Here is a 17,454-nt window from a genome sequence, read left to right on the forward strand (position 1 = left end):
AGCGGTCGAATGCGGCGACGACGACGACGACGACGAATGCGAATCGAAAGACAGGGGGGTTAAAAGCGACCGTTCGATCACGGTCACGGACACGGATAAAGATATTTTACGTTACTATTATTACGTGACTCGCGGAATCGAGGATGTTTACGTCGGTTCGATGGACGCCGATCTTTTGGATCGCATCTTGGCCATGGTTCCTGTCGGATGGCGAAACAAGTTTCAGGAGTTGGTGTCCCGCTTGGTAAAAGAAGTAAAACAGCGATACGTGTTGGACGTGAAGAGAGCGGTCGTGGAATACGTGATCGCGAGTTCGTCGGATATTTCGATCTCGGATAAGGTGCGCGCCCTTTTGCTCCGTTAGGTTCGGTCTCCTTCGTTTGTTTCCCTACGATACGCGCATGGATTCACGCGTACGACTTTTGCAGTCGACCGTGGTCGGAGCGGGGGAGCAGGTCGAGAGAAGTCGAGAATCGGAAGGGCGTTGTTCGACGAACGGCTATCGATGGAACAGAACGAGAATCGAGAAATCGATCGTCCTCTATTGCCCGGCCGTACGACGAATCGTCGATTTTTGGTACCGAGAATTCGGTCGTAGAAGCCTGATAGACCAAAGCGAACTGATGTCGCGGGGTACGTCGTACGATCTCGGCAACTTCGAAGAAATCGTCCTGAAAATGTGTCGCAAGACGAGGGAAGATCTTTTAAAACATTGGTTGCCGAAAATTCAAGCCATATTGTTAACGGTATTTTCTTGCTCCGGTACAATAAAAACAACGATAACGACAACGATAATAAATTCATTTTCCGCTTGTACGTATTTAGGCTTACGAGAGGAACGAGTTACCTTTGCGCAGCGATGTTTCGAGATGCAAGCGACTTTTGAATTGCGTCGCTTTCATCATGGCGGATCAGTTGCGCGAGCTTTGGTCGAGGTCGATGGACCGGTACATCGACTATATTTCGAAGGCAGGCGTGAGTATGCGTTCGTGTGTAGACGCGTATATACGTATACGTATACGTATATACGTATATTCGCGCGATCGACGTATTTCGTAATCGTGATCCAACGCAGAGTACATGCTACGGGTTCGATATAAAGCTGACGGTAAGGAACGCGATCGTCGCGTTCGAACCAACGTTCGAAGCTTACGCCGAAGCGTTGTCGACGTTGCTGCAAGAGCTGCGGGAAGCGATAAACGCGTTGCCGCGCGTCGAGACTCTGCTGACGAAGATCGTCGACTCGTCCATCGAGTTTCCTCGAACGTTGCTCGAGGTACGTATCGGACGGGGACGTGGTATCGTCGACGATCCGTTCCCCTTACTCTCTTTCCTTTTCGTCGCCGTAGCCCGGAATCTCGGAAGAATACACGGAACGATGCGCCGAGGAAATCGCGCGGCTGATCGACGAAGGAAGAACTGGCCCCGAATCGCAGATAAAGGAATTCGAGAAATACAAGAGTTTATTGACCGACGTCGACGCCGAGAAAGTTGGTCAGGTTTTAAACGGAGATTCGGCTCAAGATTTCGAACGTTATCGAGCCCTGGTCGTACACTACGATCGCCTGTCTCGGCAAATACCGGTAGAATTCGATCGAACCGGCTTCGATAAATTCTTCGTGGTACACAGAGGACAGCTCATCGATCATATCACCTCCGTAGCTCGGAGGTGCAAAGAAGACCTAGTGGCGAAAATGATCGTCGACTATCAACAAAGATCTCGGGCGTAAGCGATCGCGAATCTATCGACGATTTTTCGATATCCTATCGCGATACCTATATATCTATATCCATTTATTATCGTCTACCCGTGTCCAGCATAGGAGACGCCTATCAACGCATCGTGGATCGAGCGCTCAGCGTGCCGGCAAATACGATGGAATTGATAGAACTTAAAGAATTTATCCACACCTCCGAAACGGAGACTGCGATTCGATTGAAAGATCGTTTGCAGGAAATCGTCAAATACATCAATTTTCTATCCGATTATTCGGTCTTGACTCCCGTGGAACTGAAAACCAACAATTTTCCTTTTCAATGGTACGTAAGAGGAGCAACCGGTCGAACGTCGCGCGTCTCTCGTACGTCCTTGTTTCTTCTTTTTCTTCTTTGCGCACCGCACGACTTAGCCCGCGACTCGCTGCACGTTCGAGTATTCGACGGATCGCGACCACAACGACGTATTTTTCATGTACTCTCGTTTCGCGACAAGGTACCACAAGCTTCCCGAGGTGTTCGAGCAGCACAGAGAAATAGTAGCGAGCAAAACCGGAGAATATCAGAAGAGTCTGCGAAAAAGAATCGAGCAATTCGAGCGGGAGCTCCAGGTGTACGCGAAGCATTCGAACGAATTGCAGTATTGGGGAAACATAGAGGAAATCTATCGGTACAAAAAGAAGGCCGATCGCCTGGAAAACAAGTTGATCGCCGCGATGAACACGATCGACGGGTTCAACGAGGAAGAAGAATTATTTGGTTGGGAGCTGTCGCAGTATCCGTTGCGAAAAGAGGTGAGATCGGGTCGGATTTCGTGGTAATTTCGCGAACGCAAAAATCACGATGCTACGCGATGTTCCAGACCGCGGACGGATTAACGCCGTACAAAAAACTGTACGACGCCGGCTGCGAGTTCTTGACCAATTGCGACGCGTGGATGAACTCCATGGTGGGCAGCCACGATCCCGAGGAAATCGAGACGGCTACGGGGCTCGCTTACCGTACGATCTATAAACTGGAACGATCCATTCGAGAGCCGATCGCGAAGAAACTCGCCGAGACGATTCGGACGCGCGTCGAAGATTTTCAACAGCACATGCCTATAATAACTACCCTAGGAAATCCGTCGATGAAGAGTCGTCACTGGGAGCAAGTTTCGGAAATCGTTGGTTTTCCGATAAAGGTCGATCAGTCGATGACGCTGGCCAAGGTAAGAGTTCGCGTCTCGTCTCGTTTCCGGGTTCGACGGCGCGATTTCCACGAGAAAACGTACACGGATGTTCTCGTCGTTGGCCACAGATTCTCGACTACGGCTTGTTGGATTACGTGTCGAAGTTCGAAGGAATAGCGGAAGCGTCCACGAAGGAAGGCAGCTTGGAGAAAGCCCTTCTACGAATGCATCAAGATTGGGAAGACGTCGCGTTCACGGTGAACCCGTATCGAGATACCGGTACATACGTGATCGCTAGCGTCGACGATATACAATTGCTTCTGGACGATCACTTGACCAAAGCTCAAACCATGAAAAATTCCCTTTACATTCGACCGTTCGAAAAGGAGACGCTGTAAGTATATCCGCCCGTTCTTCCGTTTCTCTCCTCCCCTCTCCTCTCTTTCTTATTCTCTCTCTCTCTCTCTCTCTCTCTCTCTCTCACTTATTCGTTCTTATTCCTTCTTATTCTCGCGCGTTCGTTTCTATTTTTCGCCGATCGACTCTTCGTCGCGACCCTGCAGAGAATGGGAGTCCAAATTACTTTTGCTGCTGGACGTTATGGATTATTGGCTACAGGTCCAGGCGACGTGGATGTATCTCGAACCGATATTCTCGTCGGCCGACATTCAGAAACAAATGCCGGAAGAAGGTCGCCGATTCAGCGCCGTCGACAAAGTACGTGTCTCTCGTTTCCGTCGTCGGTCGCGTCTCACGTCGATTCGTCGAATCTCCGGTTCGCGCGCGTCGCGAACGATATCGGACAACGACCGTGCAACCTAACCTATCTCCGTGTAACCGTACAGATCTGGAGAGAAATTATGCAGCTAGTGTCGGCCGATCCTCGAGCGATGTCGGTGATCGGAATAGATAAGATGCTCGAACGTTTGAAGAAGTGCACCAACTTGCTCGATCTGATACAAAAGGGATTGGCCGCGTACCTGGAGAAGAAGAGGTTGTACTTCCCACGATTCTTCTTCTTATCGAACGACGAACTTTTAGAAATATTGTCGGAAACGAAAGATCCCACGAGGTAAGAATTTTGATGTTCGAGCGAGAATTCGTTCGCAACCTCGGCCCGGCTATTTTTTCTCGACTTTCGTTTCGATCGCGTTACAGAGTGCAACCGCATTTGAAGAAATGTTTCGAAGGTATCGCGCGACTGAGTTTCACTTTCGACATGGACGTTACCGCGATGAAATCGTCCGAGGGAGAGGAAATTATTCTCGAGAAGATCGTTTCGACCGAAGCGGCTCGAGGTCAGGTGGAAATATGGTTGCTCGAGCTTGAAATTTCTATGAAAACGAGCGTCAGAGCACAGGTGAACTCGATTTTTTCCATATTCCGACGTAGATTCTAGCGTCGTTCGCCGACTATCAATTTTTGTCTCCTCCATCCGAGCGAGCTGTAAGTAAGAAAGCATCGAATTCGCGCGTCGCAGGTGATCAACGCCAAGGACGGGTATTCGAAAGAAGTTCGATCGCGATGGGCCCTGCGCTGGCCCGGACAGACCATCCTGTGCGTCAGCAAACTTTATTGGACCGCCGACGTAACGAAGGCGCTCTCGCAATCTTCGACCAGCTTGGGAAATTACGTCGACGTCTGTACGCGCGAGTTGCACGAAATCGTGGACCTGGTCCGTCGCAAGCTATCGGTACAGAATCGCACAACTTTAGGTACGCAACAACTTACGCGAGCGACGGATAAAGAGACGTCGAGTCGCATTTCCTTGTTTCCTCGTGTCGCAGAAGCGCTGGTTACGTTGGACGTTCACGGCCGAGACCTGGTGAGCTCGTTGTCCGAGCAACGCGTCGACGATCCAACGAGTTTCGCGTGGTTGGCTCAGCTGCGATATTATTGGACGGTAAAGCGAGAAATCGTTGCGCCAGAAGAACCCGCCGCTAAATTCGAGATTCGAATTTAAACCCGCGTTTCGTTGCTCCGCAGGAGGAAAACTTGTACGCGACCATGATCAATACGTCGCTGAGATACGCGTACGAATATTTGGGCAACACGTCGAGGCTCGTGATAACGCCGCTAACCGACAGATGCTACAGAACCTTGTTCGGCGCGTTGAGTTTAAACCTCGGCGGGGCGCCCGAGGGTCCCGCCGGAACCGGTAAAACCGAGACCACCAAGGATTTGGCGAAAGCCGTGGCCAAGCAGTGCGTCGTCTTCAATTGCTCCGACGGTCTCGATTACATCGCGTTGGGCAAGTTCTTCAAGGTGCCAAATATTTCCCGTCCCTGGCACCGCGTCCCCGTTTCCGCTTCCAATATTTCAATTTCAACTTCAACTTCGTTTACCATTTATTTAGCTTCGATCGTAACGAGAACGAAATTGTTAGGGACTGGCGAGCTCGGGAGCATGGTCCTGCTTCGACGAATTCAATCGTATCGATCTGGAAGTATTGTCGGTCGTGGCCCAGCAAATCCTTACGATCCAGCGAGCCATCAACAGCGGGAACGAATCGCTTCTGTTCGAAGGCACCGAGATCAAGTTGGACCCCACGTGTGCCGTATTCATCACGATGAATCCTGGTTACGCTGGCAGAAGCGAACTTCCGGATAACTTGAAGGCGTTGTTTCGACCGGTTGCTATGATGGTCGGTGAAACGCGACCGTTGCGTCGATACAGCCGGTCGGAGTTGGAAGAATCTGGATAAACTACGACGGCGTACGGACGGGGTACGCCGGGGTACGCCGGGGTACGGGAGAAATGGAACATTTTTTTCGTTAGTTTCATTAGCTAGCATCGTCCAGCTTCGTCCGGCATCGTCCAACTTGGTCCAACTTCGTCCAACTTCGCCGGTTAAAAATTACGGATAAATTAGTGAAATTGGTTAAATCGATGAAATTAGGTTAAACGGGGTCGTTACTACGACGATACCGGATAACGCGATTTTTTTCAGGTTCCCGATTATGCTTTGATAGGCGAGAACACGCTCTACTCTTACGGGTTCTACAACGCACGGCCGCTGTCGGTGAAAATCGTAACCACGTATAGACTTTGTTCCGAACAATTGTCGAGCCAAAATCATTACGATTACGGAATGAGGGCGGTGAAATCGGTTCTCGTAGCGGCTGGCAATCTCAAGATCAAGTATCCCGACCAAGACGAGGAAATGATCGTGCTGCGCAGTATCAAAGACGTCAACTTGCCAAAATTCTTGACCGAAGATTTACCGCTGTTCAACGTACGTAATTAGTAGTTCGAGAAATTTCAACGTCCACGTGGCGCGAGCGAAGCGACGACGAGAATCTTTGCCAACGCGATCGATTCTATTTCGTTTCCGTTTCCGTTTCCGTTTCCGTTTCCGTTTCCACAGGGCATAATGTCCGATCTTTTTCCCGGCGTTGTCCTCCCGGAGTCGGACTACACCGATTTGAACGCCTGCGCTCGGGATGCCTGCGCGGCATCGAATCTCCTATGCACGCCCGTCTTCTTGGAGAAGATCCAACAGATATACGAAATGATGATCGTCAGGCACGGATTCATGATCGTCGGGCTGGCGTTCGGAGGAAAAACTTCGGCCTACAAAGTTCTGGCGGAGGCGTTGAAGCTGTGCGAAGAGCGAGTAGGTTTCCCATCGTTCGTTCCCAGCGTATCCAACACGATTCGGATCGATCGGTCGTTTCGCAGAACCTGATGAACGAGCGCCGGGTGGATACGTTCGTGATCAATCCAAAAGCCGTAACGTTGGGTCAACTGTACGGGCAATTCGACCCAATTTCTCACGAATGGACCGACGGTGTTCTGGCCATCGGTTATCGCGCTTTCGCCACCTCGACCACCGAGGATCGCAAGTGGTTGATCTTCGACGGTCCCATCGACGCGATATGGATCGAAAGCATGAACACGGTGCTCGACGACAACAAGAAGCTTTGCTTGATGAGCGGGGAGATCGTTCAATTGGCTCCGTCCACCAATCTGATATTCGAAACGATGGACTTGGAGGTGGCCTCGCCAGCCACCGTCTCCCGATGCGGTACGACGCTTTCTCTCTCTCTCTCTCTCCCTCTCTTTATACTTGTTCGACTCGACGATATATGTATCCGGTCCAGGCATGATCTACATGGAACCGGGAGCGTTGGGCTGGGAGCCGTTTCTACGATCGTGGATAGCCAGCGCTCCGCCGGTGATGGACGAATGGTTCAAAAACTTTCTATACCGATCGCTTTTCCGAAGATTTTGCGATCCCATCCTCCATTGGTTGCGACACAGCGACGTTCAGGTTATTTAATCTTTCGAACGATTTCTTCGTTTCTCCGAACAACACGTTCCTTACGTTTTCCAAAGCCTCGATCGTATCTCCGTTTTCCAACAGGAAATATGCCCGATGCCGAACGCGAATCTCGTGCGTAGCCTAACCTACTTGATGGATTGTTTCATCGACGAATACCGAGACGAGAAAGTAGCCAAGGACATGGACGAACTGAATCTTCGAGCCCAAGTCGAGGTCGAATCGCGTCGCATCGTCGTCGCGATCAGCGATCAGCGACACCGTCGAACACCTAAATAATCTCGAAACGTTTCCAGGGCTCGTTTTTCTTCTCCTGTATCTGGGCTCTGGGAGGAACGATGGCGGGAAAGCACAGAGAATCGTTCAGCGTTCTTTTCCGTGGTTTCCTCGAGAAAGACTTCCCCTCGAACCTGATGGAAACGTTTGGATTGACGAAACCGATAGAGCCTCCTTCGAAGCCGTACATATTCGTGATGCCACGGGACGGACTGGTGTTCGATTACAGGTTCATCAAAGAGGTAGGGAAATACGTTCGACGGCAGCGGTAGCGCGGCGGTGGTAACGGTAGCGAGGAGAAATCGCGTTCGTTTCAGGGTAAGGGAAGATGGAGATTGTGGGCCGACGAATTATTGGACGGACCGGCGATTCCACGCGACATTCCCGTGAACCAGATAATAGTGCCGACGGTGGAAACTGTACGATACACGGCTTTGTTCCGAATGTTGGTGGAGAAACGGAAACCGGTGTTGTTCGTAGGTCCGACCGGGACGGGAAAGTCCGTCTACGTGATCGACTTTCTGCTGAAAAAGAACAATCCCGCGGTGAACAAGCCGCTGATCGTAAACTTCTCCGCGCAAACTACGACGAACCAGACCCAAGACGCCATCATGGGAAAGCTCGATAGGAGGAGAAAAGGCGTTTACGGCGCACCGATAGGTAAACGTTGGATCGTGTTCGTCGACGATCTTTCGATGCCCGCGACGGAAGTTTACGGCGCGCAGCCTCCCATCGAGCTGCTGCGGCAGTGGCTGGACCAGGGGGAGTGGTATATCGAACATTTCATTCTAGACCAGAGAATTCTACGGCGATTCTGGCGGTAAGACCGACGCGAGTATCTTCGAATTCGTTGCAGGTACGACAGACGCGACAGAACGATGATCAAACTGATCGACGTTCAGCTGATGTGCGCCATGGCTCCGCCGGTCCAAGGCGGGAAGGACGTTACGCCTCGATTCAAGCGGCATTTCGTCGTTTTAACGATATCGGAATTCGAGGACAACGTAATGACGATGATATTTAGCAAGATCGTTCTCTGGCATCTCGACACGAGGTGCGTCGTGTCGCTCGCTCCGCTCGGCTGCTTTCGAACTTCGACCCCCTTCGCGCGAACCTTTACGATCCTTCTCGCCTATTTCAGGGGTTTCAGCAAGGAATTCGATCCGTGCATCGAGGAAATTGTCCTGGCCACTTTGGACGTGTACAAGCAAAGCGTTTCCAATCTGTTGCCGACGCCCATGAAGTCTCATTACGTGTTCAATCTTCGAGATTTTTCCAGAGTGATACAGGTCCGTGGGTAGAAATTAGTCGAGCGCGATTAATTTTTCGTCGCTCGGATCCGCCGATCGGCGATGCGAAGCGATGCGTTCGTTCGTTCTTACAATTAGGGCGTACTGCTGTCCGTTCCCGAAACGATGCCAACTTTAACCAGCATGAGAAGGCTCTGGGTTCACGAAGTGCTTCGAGTGTTCGGAGATCGATTGATCGATCGGGAAGATCTGTCTTGGCTGGTGGAACGGATACGGGTTACCTTGAAGAACCGTATGGACGTGGTTATGGAAGAATTGTTCGAGGACCTGCTCGGACCCTCGAAAGAGGTAGGTTGTCGAGGAGGATGGGCGCGAGGCGAGCTCGACTAACGCCGTTTCGGCATTTCGCAGGACGCCGGCTCGAACGTTACCGAGGCGGAACTTCGTAATTTGGTGTTCTGCGATTTCGCGGACGCGAAAATGGATGCTCGACTCTACCAGGAGGTTCCCGATCTCGAGCAATTGCGAGAAACGGTGGAAACTTACTTGAGCGAGTACAACTCCATGAGCAGGAAACCCATGAATTTGGTTTTGTTTCGGTTGGTACGACGGCGTAGCGAGAAACGCGCCGATTTCGAATCGGATTTCGTTCGATTCGATCGAACGTTCTCATCGTTTTCAACTTTTTCATGGCGTTCGCGGTGCTCGCGTTAGATTCGCGATCGAGCATCTGTCTCGTATCTCTCGTATCATCAAGCAACCGCGAACTCACGCTCTTCTCGTGGGAGTCGGAGGTTCGGGAAGACAGTCGCTGACCAGACTGGCGTCTCACATAAGCGACTACGACGTCTTTCAAGTCGAAGTCGGTCAACAGTACGGAACCGCCGCGTGGCACGAAGACGTCAAAGGAATCTTGAGACGCGTCGCTGGTACCGAGCTGCACTCGACCTTCGTCTTTACGGACGCTCAGATCAAGGAGGAGAGCTTTTTGGAGGATATCAGCAACATGCTAAATTCCGGCGAGGTAAATAACCCCAGAGGTTGAATCACGACTCTCTTCCTTTTTTCATTTTCTCCTCGCGCATTCGTAATACGCGAATCCGTTTAGATACCGAACCTATTCGTGGCCGACGAACTGGCAGAGATATGCGAGCAGATGAAGCAAATAGACAGACAACGGGATCGATCCGTGCAGACGGACGGTAACGCGGTGGCTTTGTTCAATCTGTTCGTTCAGATAGTTCGCGATCAGCTTCACATCGTGGTGGTAATGTCTCCGATCGGCAACAGTTTTCGAAATCGAATGAGAAAATTTCCAGCATTGGTCAATTGTTGCACCATCGACTGGCTCCAGGTACGAACTTGGAAATACGAACTCTCTAGATTCTAGAATCTCGACTCTCGACTCTCGACTCTCGACTCTCGACTCGATTCGCAGCCGTGGCCGGAGGACGCTCTGCTGGCGGTGGCGACCAGATTCCTATCGGCCATCGACTTGACGGATCGCGAACGAATCGCTGGAATCGACATGTGTCAATACTTTCACGTGTCCACGGAGGTCCTGAGCTCGGAATTTCTCGCTCGATCGAACAGACGCGTTTACGTCACCCCGACGTCCTATCTCGAAATGATAAACACGTTCAAAGATTTGCTGGAAAAGAAGCGCGCGTAAGTAATTCTCGAATCTACGCCGTTTAAGCCGAACGCGATCCACGCGAGCGCGTCCACGTGGACGCGATCGATCGTGATCCGTTTCCTCTCGAAAACGACTCGTGGAGAACTGGAGACTCGAAACTTGAAACTCGTAACGATACGCAGGGCAATAACCACGGCGAAAACTCGATACGAGGGTGGCTTGAATCAGTTGGACGAGACGCAACGTCAAGTTGCAACGATGCAGGAGACCCTGAGATCGTTGCAACCGCAATTGATAATCGCGACGCAAGACGTTCAGAAAATGCTGCTCGACGTGGACAAGGAAAGACAAGAGGTGGCAGACTTTGAAAGCATCGTAAAAGTCGACGAGGCCTCGGCTCAGGTTAATAGAAAATCGATCGGAAAATCGATTGGAACACGATCGCCCTTTCGAATTTCTCCGAGTTCGAGTTCCTTCGTTTACCAGCGGTGCTTGAAAACTTGCAGGTTTACGCGAGCGAAGCGGCTGCGATCAAAGCCGAGTGCGACGCCGATTTGGCCGAAGCGATGCCGATTTTAAAACGCGCCGAAGCGGCCTTGGGCACGTTGACGACGGCCGACATAGCCGTGGTCAGAGCGATGAAACAACCGCCGTACGGAGTCAAGCTGGTCGTCGAGACCGTTTGCGTTCTAAAGGTGTTGTCGTTCGCGTTCGCGTTCGCGTTCTCGTTCTCGTTCTCGTTCTCGTTCCTCCTTCTCCCTTTCGCGTTTCCGCGCGAATAATTTGCACATTTTTCTGTTTCCATCTTCGATCGGCGCGCAGCAAGTGAAGCCGATGAGAGTTCAACAAGCCGACGGTACGCAGATCGACGACTATTGGAAGGCGGCGCTGCGAATGTTGAGCGATCTAAAGTTTCTCGATTCGTTGCTGAATTTCGACAAGGACAACATCCCGGACAGCGTGATCGAGAAAATTCGTAAGCAATACCTGACCAATCCGGACTTTGATCCCGAGAAGGTGAAGAAGGTGTCGACGGCGTGCGAGGGTCTGTGCCGATGGGTGTACGCGATGTCGGAATACGACAAAGTATCGAAGGTGGTCGCCCCGAAGAGGAAGGCCCTCGCGGAAGCTCAACGGGTTTACGACAGCGCTACGAGCGCTCTGCAAGAAAAACGAGAACAGCTGTTCCAAGTGCAGGTTCGTTCGTCGAGCTTCCGAGAGACGTCCCGGAGAATATTCTGGAAACCGTTCGCGAACTCGATTCTCGATTCTCGTTTCGTTGCGTAGGAAAGGTTGAGGGTATTGGAAGAGCTTTTGGAACAACGGAGGGCGGCTTTCCAAGCCATGTCCGACAAAGTGGCCGACTGCGAAACCAAATTGAAACGCGCCGAAGATTTGATCGGAGGTTTGGGCGGTGAATACGCCCGTTGGTCGGAAACTGCGCGCACTTTGGGCGAGAGGTAGCTCCCGTTGTCTTGTTCGCGGCGTTCGCGCCATCGAACGTTCGCTTCTATGATTCTCCTATCTCTGTACGATTATACGTATGCGATTCGATGATATTCGAATACTCGATACAGATACGGCCGTTTGACGGGCGACGTCGTCGTCGCGTCGGGCGTGGTGGCGTACATGGGGCCTTTCACGATGACGTTTCGCATCCGACAGATCGCTGCATGGATCAAACGTTGCACCGACTTGGAAGTGATTTGCAGTCAGGACTTTCAGTTGCGGGACATTCTGGGAGATCCGGTCTTGATAAGATCTTGGAACATTTTCGGTTTACCGAGCGACGCGTTTTCCATCGACAATGCTATCATCGTGAGGTAAGTTTTCCGAAATGGTTCTCTCTCGTTGCTTGCCTCGCGTCTGTCCCGAGTCCTCTCGACTCGTCGTATTCGTCTATCCTTATTCGCGAATGCATTTTATTCTCAGAAACGCGAGAAGATTTCCGTTGATCATAGACCCTCAGGGACAGGCCAACAGATGGATCAAAAACATGGAGAGACAGAACAATTTAAACGTTATCCGACCGAGCCAACCCGATTACGGTCGAGTATTGGAGAACGCGTTGCAGTTTGGTCAGCCGGTGCTCTTGGAACACGTCGGCGAAGAAATAGACGCCGTTCTCGAACCGGTTCTACTCAGAGAAACGTTCAAACAGGCCGGAGCGATTTGTATAAAATTTGGCGACGCGATCGTTGAATATAATTTCGATTTTAGGTAAGTACGCGTATCTCTGCGTACGATGGCCGAGAAACGACGGACGGACAAACGGTGGACGATAGTGTCTATCTTGGAAACGACGAATTTGTTTTTGAAAGAAAAATCGCGTTCTCGTTGGTTCGTTCGCAGATTGTACATCACCACTAGATTACGAAACCCGCATTACCTACCGGAGATCGCGGTGAAAGTTACGCTATTGAACTTCATGATAACGACGACCGGATTGGAGGATCAATTGTTGGGTATCGTTGTGGCGAAAGAACGACCGGATTTGGAATCGGAAAAAAATGCCTTGATCGTGCAGGGAGCCGCGAACAAAAGGTTCGTCCGATAAGTTTAATTCCGTTTAATATCGTTGCTGTCGAAACTCGAAACGTGAAACTCGTCGTTCGGCGATGTAATTTAGACTTTTGCAAGAAACCGAGGATAAGATCCTGGAAATACTATCGATAGCCGAAGGAAACGTATTGGAGGACGAAGAAGCTATCGAAATTTTAACGTCGTCCAAGAATTTGAGCGACGACATTCAAGCGAAGCAGGCAGCGGCCGAGCAAACGGAGATTTCGATCGATGCTGCCAGATTGCAGTACACGGCCATCGCGGTACACTCGACCGTACTCTTTTTCACCACCGGTACGCCGTCGTATATCATTTTTATTCACCTTTTCTATCGCATCGCGTACTTGCGCGTACCGCGCACCGTTTCGTTCGGTGCGCGGTGCGCGGTGCACGATGCGATGTCCGATCGGAACACGGTATACATGTACATGTACGATACAACGTGTCGCGTATCGTCGCGAAGGTATGCTGGCAAACGTGGATCCGATGTACCAATACTCGTTGCCGTGGTTCGTGAATTTGTACGAGACGGCCATCGATAACACGGAACCGGCTGAAACGGTCGAGCAACGAATTTTGGATCTGATCAAGCACTTCACCTTCTCCCTTTACGCGAACGTTTGCCGATCTCTGTTCGAAAAGGACAAGCTACTGTTCTCCTTGTTATTGACGATCAACTTGATCGAACAACTCGGCAAGTTGTCCTCGTCGCAATGGATGTTTCTTCTGACCGGCGGAATCGGTATCGACAATCCGCACGCGAACCCAACGACGTGGCTACCTACCAAACAATGGAACCAACTGTGCAATCTCGACGCGGTAGACGGTTTTGTGGTACGTATTTCGTGTTCGGAGATTCAGCTTCGGAGATCGCTGCCAAAGGCGACGATGATCGAATTTTTCATTTCGAACGTTGCTCGACCAGGGGATTCGAACGCGTTTCACGGCCAACGCGGGGCAATGGAAAGGATTGTTCGATTCGAAAGAGCCGCAAAACAGCCCGATACCTCAGCCGTACGACAACTTGAATTCGTTCGAGAGACTGTTGGTGCTGAGATGCGTTCGTCCGGACAAAATTGTTTCAGCGATTCGAATCTTCGTCGAAGGTACGGGTCCGCGTTTAAATCTTAATCTTTGATCTTCCAAGAACGACCGAACGTCGTTCGATGATGCAGCATGGTATGGCACGGTACGGTACGGTACGATCGAATCGAATGTTTCAGCGGAACTGGGTTCGCAGTTCGTCGATCCGCCGCCGTTCGATCTCGCTTCGTCTTACGCCGATTCGAACAGCTGTATTCCGTTGGTGTTCGTGTTGACGCCTGGAACGGATCCTGCACAGTTGTTGCTCGCGTTCGCGGACGAGCAAGGATACTCGGCGAGTCGGCTGTTTTATCTTTCTCTCGGGCAAGGCGAGTACACGGCAGAGGGTCCGTAGATTCGCGATTTCGTTCAACCTCGACTCGAACTCGAGCGTGTTCGACAGGTCAAGGTCCTATCGCCGAGGAGACGATTCAGAAAGCTGTGACGGTCGGCAACTGGGTGGTTCTTCAAAACTGTCATCTGGCCGTCAGCTGGATGTCCACTTTGGAGAAGATCTGCGAGGGCTTGATGCCCGACACGATTCACCCGGAATTCCGACTATGGCTGACCAGCTATCCCTCCGAGCACTTCCCTTCCTCCGTTTTGGAAAACAGCGTCAAGATGACGAACGAACCACCGAAAGGCCTTCGAGCGAACATCCTCGGATCTTATGCGAACGATCCGCTGAGCGATCCCGACTTTTTCGAATCCTGTTCTCAGCCCGAATACTTTAAAAAGCTCCTCTACTCGTTGTGCTTTTTCCACGCTGTCGTGCAGGAAAGACGGAAATTCGGCCCCATCGGCTGGAACATCATGTACGAGTTCAACGAGACCGACCTACGGATCAGCGTTTTGCAGTTGCATCTATTCCTGAACGAATTCGCGGACGTCAGATTCGACGCGATCAAATATTTAACCGGCGAATGCAATTACGGCGGCAGAGTGACCGACGAGTGGGATCGTAGAACTCTCAACACCATCCTGTCGAAATTTTATCGCGAGTGAGCTCGTTTCGGTCTCTTTTTTCGTTCTCCGTGCTCTCTACCCTCTACACGCCTTCCCCGCGTCGCCATCTTTCCGTTCGTTTCCCTGATCCGCTCCTCTAATCGGTTCGATCGTCTTTCAGAGAGTTACTCGCCGACGAGACTTACTACTTCGACGAGAGCTCGACCATATACTACTGTCCAACCGTCCGAGAACACGAAGCATTCGTCGAATACACGAAAAACTTGCCTCTGATCGTTGAACCGAGCGTTTTCGGTATGAACGAAAACGCCGACATTATCAAAGATCAACAGGAAACGAGTACTCTGTTCTCGTCGCTGCTACTCACCCAGGTATCCTTGCCTAAAATTTCTTTGCGCACAATATTACGCTCCCCCCTATCTCATCGTACTCTCTTTTCTACTCGATTGTTACGGCATCTCGTACTCCGTGTCTACAGGATCGTGTGGTACGTATACCTTCTCGCGTATTCGAACCGATTTCGGTATCGCGCGGTGGTAAGCGCGCAAAATCTATCCACGTATTTACGTGTCCGCTTCTCGAGATTCGCGACGCTCCGATAGCTGACCGCGTTCGTCCGGACCGTGCTCCGTCGAACGGCTGCATACCCTACGTGTTGTGTACCCGCGCGTACGATGCGAGTACGCGTTGCATAAAATCCGAACGAACGCGGACGGCACGGATGCCCGAATGTTGGCACGATAAATAATTGATTCGCGCCGACCGCCGCGCTTTACTTTTACCCCCATCGACCGAACAACTTTTCAAAGCGTTGCGTTCTGTTGCATTTGTGCCGGTCTCGTAGGATCGTTGGGAATCCGAAAAGGTAGGCAAAGCCCCGTAGAGGCTACGCGGCAACGTTTCTGCGCGCGTCGCGGATAAAACGCGTACCGATAACGCGTACACGTACGTAGATACGCTTTGCTCAAGTAGAATTTGCACTTGTTCGCAACAGGAGACAACGAAATCGGGTACCGGACAAACTTTGAACGACGAAATAGTACGCGGCATCGCGAGCGATATTTCGGACAGACTACCCGCCGATTTTGATCTGGCCCAGGCGCTCGAAAAGTATCCAACGTCCTACCAGCAAAGCATGAATACGGTCCTGGTCCAAGAAATGGGCAGATTCAACAAACTCCTTCGCTACGTAAAAATTAGTCTGGAGAATATTCAAAGGGCCGTTAAAGGTCGCGTTCGCTTTCGTACATATGCTCACGGTGAGAATACGTATACGGTACGTATCCACTTAGTACATGCACATTTACAGGTTTGATCGCGATGTCTCTCGAACTCGAAGATATTTACGACGCGATACTAACCAGCAAGATACCTCGGCTATGGAAACAATATTCTTATCCGTCTTTGAAACCGCTTGGCAGTTACGTACACGATTTGTTGCGTCGCTTGGAATTTTTACGCGTAAGAAAGAGGAAGTGGGAAACGGATGGTGCGCGAATATTAGAAATTATAATATAGGATCGGTTCGCAGAAATGGTATGACGAAGGACCGCCGAAGACCTACTGGATCTCTGGATTTTATTTCACTCAAGCGTTTCTCACCGGGAGTCGACAAAATTATGCGAGAAAATATCGAATACCGATAGATCTTCTGGAATTTAATTTCATCGTATCGAAGGCGACCCATCCCAACGATATTCCCACTCATCCGGAAGATGGTGTCTACGTATACGGATTGTTTCTGGACGGCGCCAGATTCGACATGGAACGCATGATCCTGGAGGAAAGTTTCTCAAAAGTGCTCTACGAAAATGTTCCTCTTGTAAGTACATACGTATATGTGTACCTACGTCCACGCGCATTCGTCTATAATAGATATGTATCTAAAGCATCGAGTATATACGCTTGCATACGTATGTACAGTATATCGGACGTTGCATTAATAGCACTTTCTATCGACAGATATGGTTGATTCCCGCGAAGAGAGACGACGTTCGGGAAGAGATCGCCTATCTTTGTCCAGTCTACAAGACCAGCGAGAGACGCGGAATATTGTCGACTACAGGACATTCGACCAATTTCGTGATCGCTATGACTTTACCTACCGTAAAACCATCGGAACACTGGGTCATGAGAGGAGTCGCGATGCTTTGTCAACTCTCCGAATGAAAATACGCGTAGAACCAAATAATTTCGATCTTTCTTAGATTTTTCAATTTTTTCAAATAAACTCGATATTCTACGCGCAGATGCGTGGTACGCCACGCGTAGGATGTCACATGTATTGATATTAATCGATTCATCAAATCGATAAAAAGAAATTTTTTCACCACGGTTATGTTACCCACCTGCTAATACTTCCATTGTGATAATAAAACAAAATAAAGACGATATATTTGCGCAACAGAACGTATTTAAAAGAACAATTAAATTTGTACCTACCAGATTAGATTAATTTATTAGGTTAAAAAAAAAACCAACAAGATTTTAAAATTAAAACTGGTGGTGGGGT

At 50.4% G+C, this 17,454-nt stretch overlaps 2 protein-coding genes across 3 annotated transcripts; both read left to right on the forward strand.

The window, feature by feature from the left end:
- The first annotated feature begins 261 nt into the window (after positions 1–261).
- On the forward strand, positions 262–1,730 carry LOC143259282 (dynein axonemal heavy chain 7-like). The gene is made up of 4 exons (XM_076520723.1): positions 262–746; positions 826–975; positions 1,076–1,276; positions 1,350–1,730. Exons 1-4 carry the CDS (start codon positions 402–404, stop codon positions 1,728–1,730), a joined length of 1,077 nt encoding a protein of 358 aa, XP_076376838.1. The 5' UTR covers positions 262–401.
- Positions 1,731–1,751: 21 nt separating this feature from the next.
- LOC117221915 (dynein axonemal heavy chain 7) lies at positions 1,752–17,351 on the forward strand. Of its 2 annotated transcripts, XM_033473234.2 has the most exons (42): positions 1,752–2,040; positions 2,213–2,510; positions 2,579–2,926; positions 3,016–3,281; positions 3,451–3,604; positions 3,733–3,959; positions 4,046–4,247; positions 4,368–4,602; positions 4,675–4,790; positions 4,874–5,152; positions 5,274–5,531; positions 5,838–6,122; positions 6,255–6,503; positions 6,569–6,914; positions 6,991–7,160; positions 7,254–7,385; positions 7,466–7,687; positions 7,763–8,214; positions 8,302–8,499; positions 8,587–8,734; positions 8,834–9,043; positions 9,107–9,294; positions 9,410–9,719; positions 9,804–10,049; positions 10,134–10,363; positions 10,514–10,733; positions 10,838–11,026; positions 11,154–11,528; positions 11,619–11,791; positions 11,909–12,154; positions 12,264–12,551; positions 12,684–12,875; positions 12,961–13,187; positions 13,357–13,727; positions 13,819–13,999; positions 14,117–14,305; positions 14,380–14,977; positions 15,103–15,313; positions 15,937–16,171; positions 16,252–16,403; positions 16,474–16,764; positions 16,905–17,351. In XM_033473234.2, the coding sequence occupies exons 1-42, from the start codon at positions 1,877–1,879 to the stop codon at positions 17,109–17,111; spliced, it is 10,278 nt and encodes a 3,425-aa protein (XP_033329125.2). In that variant the 5' UTR covers positions 1,752–1,876; the 3' UTR covers positions 17,112–17,351. The 2 variants fall into 2 exon arrangements, with proteins under 2 accessions (XP_033329125.2, XP_076376834.1); XM_076520719.1 differs by lacking the exons at positions 15,937–16,171; positions 16,474–16,764; positions 16,905–17,351 and having other exon boundaries at positions 1,763–2,040; positions 16,252–16,325.
- Positions 17,352–17,454: the final 103 nt, after the last annotated feature.

The sequence above is a fragment of the Megalopta genalis genome, chromosome 4 (assembly GCF_051020955.1).
Source record: "Megalopta genalis isolate 19385.01 chromosome 4, iyMegGena1_principal, whole genome shotgun sequence".
NCBI classification, from domain to species: Eukaryota; Metazoa; Arthropoda; class Insecta; order Hymenoptera; family Halictidae; genus Megalopta; species Megalopta genalis.